The sequence below is a fragment of the Budorcas taxicolor genome, chromosome 5 (genome assembly GCF_023091745.1).
Source record: "Budorcas taxicolor isolate Tak-1 chromosome 5, Takin1.1, whole genome shotgun sequence".
Classification (NCBI taxonomy): Eukaryota; Metazoa; Chordata; class Mammalia; order Artiodactyla; family Bovidae; genus Budorcas; species Budorcas taxicolor.
In genome coordinates, this window is record NC_068914.1 from 119239556 (window position 1) to 119251838 (window position 12283).

The window sequence follows — 12283 nt, forward strand, 5'->3', positions numbered from 1 at the left end:
GGCACGTGGTCAGAGCCTGTGAGTTGCTGAATAAGAGACGCAGAATGCAGAGGCAGTGCTGAGACAGAGAAGTCGTCGCCTGGGAATCAGGAGACAGGGCTTCCGCCCCAGGCTCCACTCCTGACCCCTCCCTGGTGCGATCAGGAGGCTCCTTGTCCCTCAGTTTCCTCCTAGGCTTCCAGAAGCAGCCCAGCACTTGTCCCAGCCCTGACTGACCTGTGTGCGTCTGACTCTTTGTGGCCCAATGGACTGTTGAAGGGAGTTTCCAGGCAAGAATACTGAAGTGGGGTGCCATTTCCTACTCCAGGGGATCTTCTGAACCCAGAGGTTGAACCTGTGTCTCTTGCATCTCCTGCCTGGCAGGCGGATTCTTTACCACTAGTGCCACCTGGGAAGCCCAACTCTGACCTGAGGGCACCCAACCACTGCCTTTCCAGGGTGGCTCCTGGGATTTAGGCAGATGCCCTGGAGGTCAGCCCTGCCCCCACTGACCCCGCCTTGGCCTTCTGGACACGTAGCCAACAGGCTGAGCAGATAGCAAGGGTCTGTTCAGTCAAGGGCATGAGATTGGTGCTGGGGCCCCATTCAACCCCCAGAGTAGGACCTTGGGTCAGACGGCTTTATTCCACAGGGCAGCTGAGCTCACCTCCTGGTGAGAATGGACAGTGAAGTCCCAAGGGGCAGGTGGGGTTAGGAGGACCCTGGACCCAGGGCTCCCCACCCTTTGGCTTGCAGTGGCGGCTGGCCCACTTGGCTGTCTCCAGGACTCTGAGGGCCCTTCCTGTGGGAGCACCTTCCTCCTCCACCACTCAAGTTAGGCCGAGGGCTTCAAAGGCCAGAATCTGCTGTCTGGAGAAGATGCCATCCCAACAGCCTTTGCACTGGGGTAGGGGTGGTGGCGGGAGGACCTTGCAGCCACAGGATCACTGCTCAACTCTTCCCCACAAAAGTCAGCAGCGGAGGAGCAGGGAGGAGAAGAGAGAATCAGGAGGTGACAGCCTGGATGAGAACCCCCCATCCAGGACTGGTGACCATCCCAGGCCCTCAGGGGTGGTCTGGACCACCAGCGAATGGCCCACCTCCCTCTTTGTACCCGCACTGAGGCTGATATCAGGCATTAGGTTGGGGGACAGGAAAGACACCACCTCCTGTCCCCTCCAGGCCCTGCTGCCTGCAGAATACTTGCTCCCAACCCCCCAGTGGGTGCCCTGGGCTCTCTGAGTCCAAGAGGTAGGCCCCTGCTCTGCAGGGGGGCAGCTCCTCAAGTCAGCACCTGCTGGATCCAGCTTATCACACCAGTGATGCGGGTATAGACGCCAAAATAGTTGGGCCGGCCACAGCCCAGACCCCAGCTGACGAGCCCTGCCAGGAACCAACGGCCACTGGGCTCCTTGCACACCAGCGGGCCACCTGAGTCACCCTGTAAGGCGCGGAGAGACAGGACTACGTCAGGGTAAAGGAATCCACTTCCAGGTAAAGGGCTGGACTACTGGGGATATTCTGGGAGTGACAGCAGGAAAATGACAACCCCTTTGGAAGCCTCCGATACATGGAGGGAGCCCGAACCAACCCAGCCTGGCCTCCAGCGGGGCCTGACTCTCATGGAAGCTTGAATGTGTGTCCCAATGCCCTGCCCAGCTCTGCCTCCATTCTGTGGGCTCCGTCTAGTCCTCTCTGCTGGGTCACTTGGGCAAAGTGCCTCTCAGAGGATAAGAAGCAGCGCTGGGGTTGGGTCTCAGACCTGGCACCTGGGTCTCTTCTGATCTGGGGTCTGCAACCTGGAAGCAGTCTCTCAACCTCCCAACCCTCAGTTTCCTCACCCACAAAGTGGGGACAGCCAAGCCCACCTTGCCATGAGGCTGCTGCAGGCTGCTGTGAGCCAAGGGCCGGGCCCTGGGTGATGAGAGCCGTGCCCTCTCCCCGCCCCCTGGCACACTCCGCGGGAGTCACCTGGCAGGCATCCTTCTTGCCGTTGCGGTAGCCGGCGCACAGCATGCGGGGTGTCACCTGGTAGCGGTAGGCCTCGCTGCACAGGTCCTGCGGGATCAGCTGCACGTCCACCTTCTGCAGGCCGTTGCTGGTGGGGCCTGCCCGGCAGGGTTGAGGGCAAAGGTAAGAGGATCTGAGGTGCCCAGGGCCCCGTCTCTTCTCTTGGCTGTTCCTTTCGTATCTCAAGAGCTCCTTCCTCGTCCTGCTCTGCCCTCCCTCCCATCTCCACCATCCCCCTCACTGACACTCTGTTCTGGCTCCTTCTCCAAGTGGCTCGTGGGGACAGAGCCCCCCACCCACCAGGGCCAGTGTCCTCAGGTTCTCCTCCACCCCTTCCTCATGCCTGAGGCCTCTTGGCCGCCTCCCCTCTTCTCTGTGACAGCCCTGGGGAATTTTTCCAGAGTACACACCTCACGCCTCTGCTCCCACCTAAAACTCAGCCAGCGTCTGCTCATTGTCCAGCCAGCGCTTCTCCAGGAGGATGCGTGTTAGGACCCCGCCACCCAACCACGGAGTTTCAATATACACCCTGTGCCTAGCTCCACTGGAGGATCCGGTCTGTTCAGCTGGGGTAGGACCCAGACGCTGATTTTCTTTCCTGAAGCCCTGAGACCTTCATTCAGGTCAGGAGTAGGAATCCTAGCTCAAGATCCTGACTGAGATTCCCTGCCTGCCCTTCCTTCCTGTCCTCACCCAGATCCACCTGCTCCCGGCTCCCCTCTGGTGCTGTGTGTTCTCAGGTGGGCTGCCACCTATGCTCTTACCAGAAACGCCTTTCTGCTTTGCTGGGACACTGCTGACCCACCTGCAAGCCTCAGCTGAGCCCACCCCTCCTCTGGGCTGCCGTTGCCCCCACACCCCCATCCGCGTCAGCTCTTAGCACTGTCTCCTATTCATTTTTATACTGCTTTGTCCAACTCAGTGCCCCCCATATAGCAGATGTCCACAAATGTGTCACTGAATGAATGAATGAGAAAGTGGACAGAGCCTTGCTCGACCGCTGTTCTCTATCATCTTCTTGGACAAGTCACTTTACACGTGAGCCTCAGCTTCTCCATCTTTGCATTATCCCTCAACCTCACCTACCTCCAGATTGTAAAGCACAGTACACACTCCTGAACGCCACCACCACGAAGGGTGCAGGGCATGGCTGTAGTTGTGTACAGAACTGAGAGCTGGCCTCTAGGGACAGCAGCCTCTGGTCAGTGCAGGAGCGAAGGACAGAAACTCATGTTTCTGAGAGGCAGTAGCAGGAACAGCAGAGTCTCTGGGGTCAGACAGTCCTGGGTTCTAGTCTCTATTCCAGCTCGCCCTGGCTGTGTGACTTTGAGTCAACACTAAATGTCTCTGTTTTCCCATCCTTAAGATGGGGTCCATGATTACCAATAACTAGAGTTGTTGGATGGATTAAATGAAATCATGTTCCCCTAAAATCTAACCTCCATATGGTAAGTGTTAACAATTAAAAGTCTCCCCCCAACACAGACATACCCTCCATTGTCCAAGGAGCACAGGGCTGGAGCTTGCCCAAGGGCCATGGGGCCCCTGGCCTGCCCTGTCACCCCACAGATATCCCCCAGCATCGCCTCCATGACCCTGGTTCTCCTTAAGTGCCCTTCACTTGAAAGGTATTGAAACTCCAATACTTTGGCCACCTGATGCAAAGAGTTGATTCATTGGAAAAGACTCTGGTGCTGGGAGGGATTGGGGGCAGGAGAAGGGGACGACAGAGGATGAGATGGCTGGGTGGCATCACCGACTCAATGGACATGAGTTTGAGTGAACTCCGGGAGTTGATGATGGACAGGGAGGCCTGGAATGCTGCAATTCATGGGGTCGCAAAGAGTCAGACACTACTGAGCAACTGAACTGAACTGAACTGAACTGAAGTGCCCTTCTGGAAGGAAGGGAAGGGCCAGGGAGACAACCCATGGCTGTAGTAAAAGCTTTTTTTTTTTTTTCTATGAAATACAACCCCATTTAATCCAGGACTGGCAAGAGTGGAGCCCCAGGGTCCCTCGCCAACTCCCTTCCAGGCTCAGAAGTTAGGTGAGCCAGACCCACCCCATCTCCCCTGCCCGCAGTCCAGCTCACCGCCTTCTCGCAGGGCACCCCAGCCTGTGATCCAGCAGTACAGGCCTGGCTCGAAGAAGTGGGAGCGGGCAGGCAGGCAGACGGGCTGCACGGCGGCTGAGCGCACCACGGGGTGGTCGAGCTGCAGCAGGGCCACGTCGTAGTCGTGGCTGTCCTCCTCGTGGTACGGGTGCAAGAGCAGGCGGCTCACCTTGAAGGACACCTCACCCGGCCAGCGTGAGCTCTGCCACACTTTGCCCAGGAACACGGTCCACAGCGCCGGGGATGCCATGCTGGGGGCAGGATGGGGACTCGCTCAGCGGCCGCCTCCCCCATCCCATCCCGGATCCCTGTGATAGCCAGCATTCCCACCTGGGACCCGGTCCCCCACACCCATCCCCACCCTGTTCTGGCAGACCGTGCAGCTGGCAGTGTGGTGCTCAGTGCTGGCCCTGGAGTCTGACTACCTGGATTTCAGCCCCAGCTTCAGCCCTTCCTAGAGGTGCATGTACCTCTCTAGGCCTCAGTCACCCTATCTGTGAAGTGGGAATAGCATCTTCGGCTCATATGTTCCTGGGGGAATTCAATAAGATGGTGGATTAAAAAAAAAAAAATCCAGCACAGTGCCAGGCACCGGCAGATGTTTTCTGCGCACTCTATAGATGGAGAAACTGGGAAACCCCTGGAATTTGCGGGTCCTCAGGAGGAGCGGGTGGGAGTTGAGTGTGAAAGAATCGGCAGAGACTGGGCTGTGCAGATCCCTGGAGGCCAGGTCAGCATCCAGGTCTTTCTCTACCTTGTGGACAGTGGGGAGCCAGGGATGGAGTGAAAGAACCTGGGTAGTCAGACCACACCCAGAAGGGCACCTGGGCACCCAGGCATAGGATGCAGAAGGGATCTGGACTCTGGGCTGCTGCAGTGACGCAGGGGTGATGGTGGCAGCATGGACGGGCAGTGGCTGAAGATGCGTCCGAACCACTGAGAGGGCTTGCTGCCTGGCTGAGTGTAGGGGAGAGGAAAGGGTGCCCGGGTGGCTCCAGGCCTTTGGTTTGGACTGTGCAGACCCAGGAAAGAGGAGGAAGTGTGGGGAGAGAGTCCAGGGCTGCCGTGCTGGGTGCTGGGTCTGGAGCACAGGGCATCAGGCTGGAGGTGGAAAGGGGAGCTGTCAGCCCACCATGGAGATGGGGGGATGTCTGTGGGCGGGGTGAGATGGCCCTTCTTGTGGGCTTCTCTGCATCTCTCCGTCCCCGGGGTGGGGGACAGGCACACCTGGAGAAGGGTGTCACGACCTCTGACCAGGGCAGGAATTCTGTTCTCAGCTCTACCCCAGTGTCTCGCACAGTCCCTGGCACATGGTAGAAGCACAACAGATATCGCTGAACGGAGGAATGAGTAAGTGAATGGCTCACTGGCCCAGCTGAGAGCAAGACACCAGAAGCAGAGCGCAGCAGGGGTTAGCAACCTTTCCCAGGGCGCAGAGTGTGTTCTGGTAGTCAGGGCTGAACCCAAGTGTCGGGACAGCAAGTCTGAGGGGCTTCCCACAACCCTCCCCTCTGTCTGCTGAGATCTCAGACACACTGCCCCCGCCCCCTCACCACCACCTTCCTACCCACCTCTCATGGCCTGTGTCCCCAGGCTCACCTTTCCTCCTGGAAGCAGTGGGCAGCAGTGATCACCCAGCGGTCAGCGATGAGGGCCCCCCCACAGATGTGTCGGCCACGAACCTGGAGGCTGGCCTGCCACGGCCACTCACCCTCTGAGGACACGGCCCCGCCCACGATGCGGCCCGAGGGGCCCTGAAGGCCACAGTCTGGGGGCAGGGGCAGGGGCAGGAGAGAACCAGTGAGACACAGGGACAGGAGAGGCATGGAAGAGGAGAGAGGAAAGACACAGAGGGGGCCAGGGAAAGAGAATGAGGGAGCGAGAGAGAGGGAGGTGGGCAGGACCCCCACGAGAGGCCAGAGGTGGGGTAAAAAGAGACAGATGGACAGACAGTGAGCTCTCCCTCCAGCCCCCCAGGGTGGGCACCTCCCTGCCCCCCATGCTCGTGGGCCCAGCAGGTGGAGGGTGTCCTGCCCACCCCAGCCTGTCGGAGCGCCCAGGACTCACCGCAGCGCTGCTCGTCTGAGCCATCCCTGCAGTCGGGGTGCCCGTCACACTGCGGGTTGGGCTTCTTCACACAGCTGCGGTCCTCACACTGAAAGGTGAAGGTCCCACAAGGCACCCCTAGGATTGGGTGGGGGGCAGGGTGCAGAGGGTGGGTCCCTGAGCCCGAAGGAGTCTCCAAAACAAGGCCCAGGGAAGATGGAGCCTGAAAGAGGCCAGGAGACGACTGGAGAGGGGTCCCTTGATCACTCTAAAGGGTCCCCTGAGGCTCCTTTAGGATTCCCTAGAGGAGAATCCCCTCCTGACCCCTCGCTCCCTCAGACTGGTGTTTTGAGAGAAGGTGATGTCTCCCCTCTCAGACCTGGGCTCCTGACGGTAGGGTCAGGCCTTTCCTAGGTGTGGTACCTGAAGCCAGAACTGTGCCTCCCCCTTGAGATGAGCAAGGCTCCCAAGAGCAAGGCTATGCCCCTCCCATCACGCTACCTTGGCCTGGCAGCTCTCCAGGCCCCCACCCACCTAGACACCCACCTGTGCCTCACTGCCTTCACTGTGAAGAGCTTTCTGCCCCACCAGCCAGTCTTCACCTGGTCTCCTTTCCTCCTCTATTTAAGTCTTATTTCTCTTCAAGGCCCAGTTCAAAGCCCACCTTCTCTAGTTCCAGCCACATCTCCTCCTTGCCCTCCAGTCTTTCTATGCTACTGGGCACGATGCTCAGAGGCTTTGGCCCAGAGTGACCCATCTTTTTTTTTTTTTTTAAATCAGATAATCCCCAGAGGACGGGGACCACTTCTCCGGTGCCTTTTATTTCATTTTCCTTACTCTGCCTTGCATATCACCGGGTAATCTGCAAGTGAAGGTTGGATGGTCTGAGAGATGGATGGGTGGGTGGATGGATGGATGGATAAAACAATGGAGACTCAGACAAGAGACTGGGCAGACCAATAAATGTGCAGTGTGATGGTCTGATAAGAAGACTGACACACAGCTATTTAGATGGATAAATGAGTGGATGTAAGTGCCAGTGGACAAACAACTAGTTAGATCCCTGGATGGATGCCTGCACCTGTGCATTCATGGATGCATGGACGGAGAATGGAACAACAGACAGGTAACTGGGTAAACAAATAAACCCAATAAATGAGTAGATTGATGGCTTAGCGGACAGGGAGATAGGTGGTTGGACAGGCTGATGGACGAATCAGTGGGTGGATGTATGAATCAACAAACAGACAAATAGTTGGAGAGACCAGAAGACGGATGGATGGACAGATGGATGGATGGATGGATGGATGGGTGGATGGAAGAATGGGTGGATGGGTATTTGGATGGATGAATAGATAGATGGATGGATGGACAGATGATGGGTAGACAGATGGACATATAGGCACACTTATAGATGGGCTGGTAAGTATTTGGACAAGAGGGCAGAAACCTTTGTGGAAGAAGCATGGAGAAGGGCCAGGCTGTCTGGCTGAGCCCATTCTTTGGTTTCCCTCTAGATACCTAGTCATACCCTGCCCTACCTTCCTGGCATTGCTCTTCGTCACTCCCGTTGAGACAGTCGGGCTGCCGGTCACAGACCCTGGACAGGGGGATGCACGTGCTGTCCTCCTGGCACTGGAATGTGGCTCTGCAGACTGTGAGGACACAGAGGAGGGGCAAGTGGGAGGAAGCCAGAGGCACCAGGCTGGGACTTTGTGTTGCCTGGAGACCATGCGTGGTGTCGCAAGTTATGATCACAAATCTCTTTCTCAGCTACTTTGCACGAGTCTCACAGCAACCCGGTGAGATACTCCATTTCACTGGTGGAAAAACGGAAACAAAGTGACTTATCTGAGGTCACCTGGCTGAGCAAGAACTTGAAGCCAGATGTTCTGCTTCCAAATATGAGGTGCCTTCCTCAGCATGAAGGCAGGATCAGTCCAGAGGCAGGCACATCCCCTTTCCCTCCTACTTCCCTCCCACGTGTATAGACTTTGATGGGATGCAGGCTGCTGTGATGGTGACTCTGGGGGCCAGAAGCCAGGATTCAGAGGCAGAGTTATTATTCCAAGAGAATCCTGACTTGGGGACCATCAGAAGCCCCTTCTGATCCCCTTCTGCCAGGGTTGGGTGGCGGTGAGCATAGCCCCAGGAAGAGTCAGCAGCTCCAGTCTGAACCCCTGCAGTGGAGGGTCCTGCTCAAAACAGGCAGATACAGTGTCCTCTCTTTGGCCACCCTGGGCCTGCCCAACCCTGCTTAAGAGCCTTCTTCCTCCTGGGCCTGCCCTCCCTCGTCTGCTCTGTTCCTTCTCGGATGGCTGCCTGGGCAGAAGGCTGAGGGTCATAGCCTGGTGGCAAGAAGCCATGAGCTGGGAAGCAGCATACCTGGGTCCCCGTTTGTCTCTGCCACTGCCCCACGGGGAAACCCTGGAGAGGACACTTGCCCATCCTGTGCGTCCACCCTGCATCTCAACACAGCGAGGGAGTCTCCTGAATGCTGATAATGGGAGCTGCCCACTGGGAGATCTCGAAACGATAGGCTCAGCCCAGCAGCACAGAGGTGGGGAGAGAGGAGGGACCGAGTGGGTGGGCTGCTCACCGCAGTTTCTCTCATCCAGGCCGTTGGGGCAATCCTTGACCCCATCACAGGTGGGCACACAGAGTCCGTTCACGGAGCAGAGGAACTCTCCAGGGCAGGCTGGATGGGGAGGGCACCATCAGGACACACATCATTATGAAAACACGTGCAGACACACCACAGCTGTGTGCTCACATGTGTGCCCATGTGGCTGTGTACATGGTCCATGAGGACACACACATCTGGGGACATGCACACAGCACACACTCGGGTATGTATGAGTGTATATACCTCATAAACACCTGTGAGTGCCTTGCACATGTGGGCACACGCAAAGCTGCCTATGCTCATGCACACATGTGGGCACACGAGTGAACACACACACACACACAACACTCCTTTAGACTAGCCTCTAGGTGCTTCCAGGGAGGGCTAAGAAGCAGGGAGAAGCTGAAGGGGCTTTGGGGTCCCCCCACTCCCTGATCTGCCCACACTCACGATCTGACTGGTTGTACAGGCTATAGTGCACCTGCACGCCGGGCCCGGTGAGGGAGATCTGGGATGTGAAGTTGATGGTGATGCCGGCGCTGGCCACCACGGGGATCCTCTCAGCGTAGGGCTGCAGGGTGCGCAGGCCACACAGCCTAGGGGGGACCAGAGACAGACTGCGGGCTACACGGGCTGGTCCAAGGCACGGGACAGCCTGGGTCCCGGTGCACAGACAGAGCAAGGACAGGGCAGCTGGGGAAGAAAGGGGAGCTGCACCCTGGGCACCCCCCACCCCTTCTGTCTTGGTTTCTCCCCTGGGTGACCGCTTACCCCCACAGTCATCCAGAAAGCAGCCTGGCAGTGTCACTGCCCTGCTCAGAAGCCTTCGATGCCTCCCCATTGCCGGCAGGATAAAATTTATCGTCTGGATTCTAGTCCCAGTCACCTAGGAGCTGTGAGATTCTAGCAGGTCAGAGCCCTTCTCTGAATCTCACTTTCTTCACTTGTAAAACAAGGGAAATTCTCATCTCTGTTGACCTGACAAAAGGCTCCAATGTGTCAGTGGAAGGAAAATTCCTTTACTGGTCTACTCTCCATAGGTGAGAAGGGACATTCCTACTGTACTCAGTCAGAGTGGGGCAAGAAGACAGCCATGCTCTCCATTCAAGCCCGTGCCTCCCACTGAGAAGTCTCCATAGCCCTGGGGGCTTCCCTGTGGCTTTCTGGACACAAGGGGACACCAGTGCAGCTCCAGGACCAACAGGTGATGGGCAGCACCTTCTCAAGCATGGCCACACCCAGCCACCATCCCCCAACCATGGGAACACACTCATATCCCTGCTGGCCCCCCAACCCCCACGGATGATGATTTTGTTCCCACAGAACAGGTGGGAGACCTCCATGGAAAGGTGGAATCCCACCCCCTGGGAAGCAGGTAGGAATCCTCCCAACTCCAGGGCAGGGGGAAAAGGGGGCTTTTCCCACACAGCATTGGTCCCAGCTCGCCTCACAGAGCAAGTGGACATGCTTTCATGGAAGGTGCAGCCACACCCCCAGAGTGGCAGGACCCACCGCAAAGAGCAACCCAGGGTACGCTGCCTTCCCAGGCAGGACACCCTCACGGAAGAGATGGGTCAGCCCCATCAGATCCTAGGAATGCCCGCCCCTATAAGGAATGCCTGTACAGATGAGAGAAGCACCCAGAATATGGGTGGAAAAGTCTGCAGGGAGAAGTGAAAATGACACTAGCAGAGAAGGTAGGAGGAAGTCAGGAGAGCAAGTGAGAGTGCCCCAAAGCATGATGAGAACATCTCACAGCAGGTGCAGCAGCCCACACTGCAGGTCCCCTGACTCCCAGGGGTCAGAGGCTTCCTCATAACTCCTAGAACATGGCAAGCACTTACTGGTTCAGTAATAGTTGGAGGCCTCATTGCATGGGGATTTTGAGGTCACAGCAGCTCCACCCTATAAGCAGGAATTGTTCTCATCCTGTTTTCCAGAAGAGGCTCAGCAAGGGAAATGCGAAGGTAGGCAAAAATCCAGCCTCCTCAAGGCCCAGAAGGCCCCACCTGGCCTGCTCTAAGTGGAGGTGGACACCCTGACCCTCACGCCACATGAGCTCCACAGGCTGAGCCCTCATGTCCCCTATGGCCCCTCTCAGACCTGGCCATACTGTCTGGCTGTGGGAACCATATTCTTGCCCCTATGCCAATGAATAGTTCTCAAAATGTGGCCTGGGGACCCTTGGAGGTTCAAAGAGAAAATTATTTTTATAATAATTCTCAGGTATCATTTGCTTTTTTCACTCTCATTCTCCACAAGGATAAAGTAGAATTTTCCAGAGACTATGTAAGGATGTTTGTGTGTGTTCCATCACTCAGTTGTGCCCGACTCTCTGTGACCCCGTGGACTGAAGCCCACCAGGCTCCTCCACTCATGGGATTCTCCAGACAAGAATACTGGCGTGGTTAGCCATTCCCTTCTCCAAGGGATCTTCCTGACCCAGAGATCAAACCTGGGTCTCCTGCATTGCAGGCGGATTCCTTACTGTCTGAGACACCAGGGAAGCCCCCATATAAGAATACAGTAAAATTTTCCAGAGACTACGGGATATATGATACTGTAACCCACTGAACGAAGAAGCAGATGTGGGAATTCAGTCCTGGTCTATTAATCCAATTACTAAATAAAGTTGCAAAAACATAAAATGAGGATATTTTTCTTCACCAAATGTTTTTAGTTTTGGAAAATATAATTCATTTTCTTTATGTTAAAATGTAATGGTTTTTTCTTTTAAATGAATTGATAAATATGTTTAAATGTTTTAAGTTTTCATTTCTACTACTGTACATATAGATTACAAATATAGTTTTTGTATGAGGCATATAACTCTCTGGGTTGCTCAAGAATTTTTATGAGTATAGAGGATTCTGAAATGGAAATTTTTGAGAACCAGGGCAGTACAGCCCAGGGGGACCCGAGAGGGATGAGGTGCCACCAGGGGGCGTCCCGAGCAAACCTGGTTCTTATCCTTTCAAAGCTAAGGAAACAAGGCGGGGATGGCGTGGGGATCCTCCATTTGTTTTTAAAGTATTTTAGTAAAAGTTATCAAGGATTACTCTCCCCAGAGACTGGTCCTGGGGAGTGGATAGGGAATCTGGGGGTTGGGAGATACTGAGCAAGGGGAAATGAGAAATCAGGGGCATCCTGAACATACTTAAGGTTCAGGGGCCTGGGGCATTGTCCCCACATGCTCACTGTGGACAGACACAGAATCAGAGCTGGGTTAGAGGGAAGGGAAACGTTATATTTATAAGAATTTGAGGGCTGCGTGGTCGCCGTGGCCAGAGGCTCTAAGGACATTTTGGGGCAAGGCTCTTCCGTTAGCAGACACGAACAAAAGAATTCAAGGCAGAGGCTGAAATCTGGCGACGTAGGCTAAATTACTCAATCAAAAGAGGATCTATTTAGCCTATGCAGTGTTAAAAACCTTTTAAAAAATGCACGTGCCAGCTAATTTCACATAACGGCCTAGATTCTTGCCTCTGAAAACTACACCCCAGAAAC

The 12283-nt window shown here is 55.7% G+C and overlaps 1 protein-coding gene across 1 annotated transcript in view; it reads right to left on the bottom strand.

Moving 5' to 3' along the window:
• Positions 1–1261: 1261 nt before the first annotated feature.
• TMPRSS6 (transmembrane serine protease 6) overlaps positions 1262–12283 on the bottom strand; it is a 33387-nt gene continuing 22365 nt past the window's right edge. The window contains exons 10-17 of the mRNA XM_052640892.1: positions 9227–9372; positions 8750–8848; positions 7692–7805; positions 6172–6288; positions 5704–5872; positions 4084–4355; positions 1951–2087; positions 1262–1420 (exon numbers count right to left, since the gene is read on the bottom strand). Of these exons, the coding sequence (XP_052496852.1) occupies positions 1262–1420; positions 1951–2087; positions 4084–4355; positions 5704–5872; positions 6172–6288; positions 7692–7805; positions 8750–8848; positions 9227–9372 (1213 nt within the window). The remainder of the gene's footprint in view (positions 1421–1950; positions 2088–4083; positions 4356–5703; positions 5873–6171; positions 6289–7691; positions 7806–8749; positions 8849–9226; positions 9373–12283) is intronic.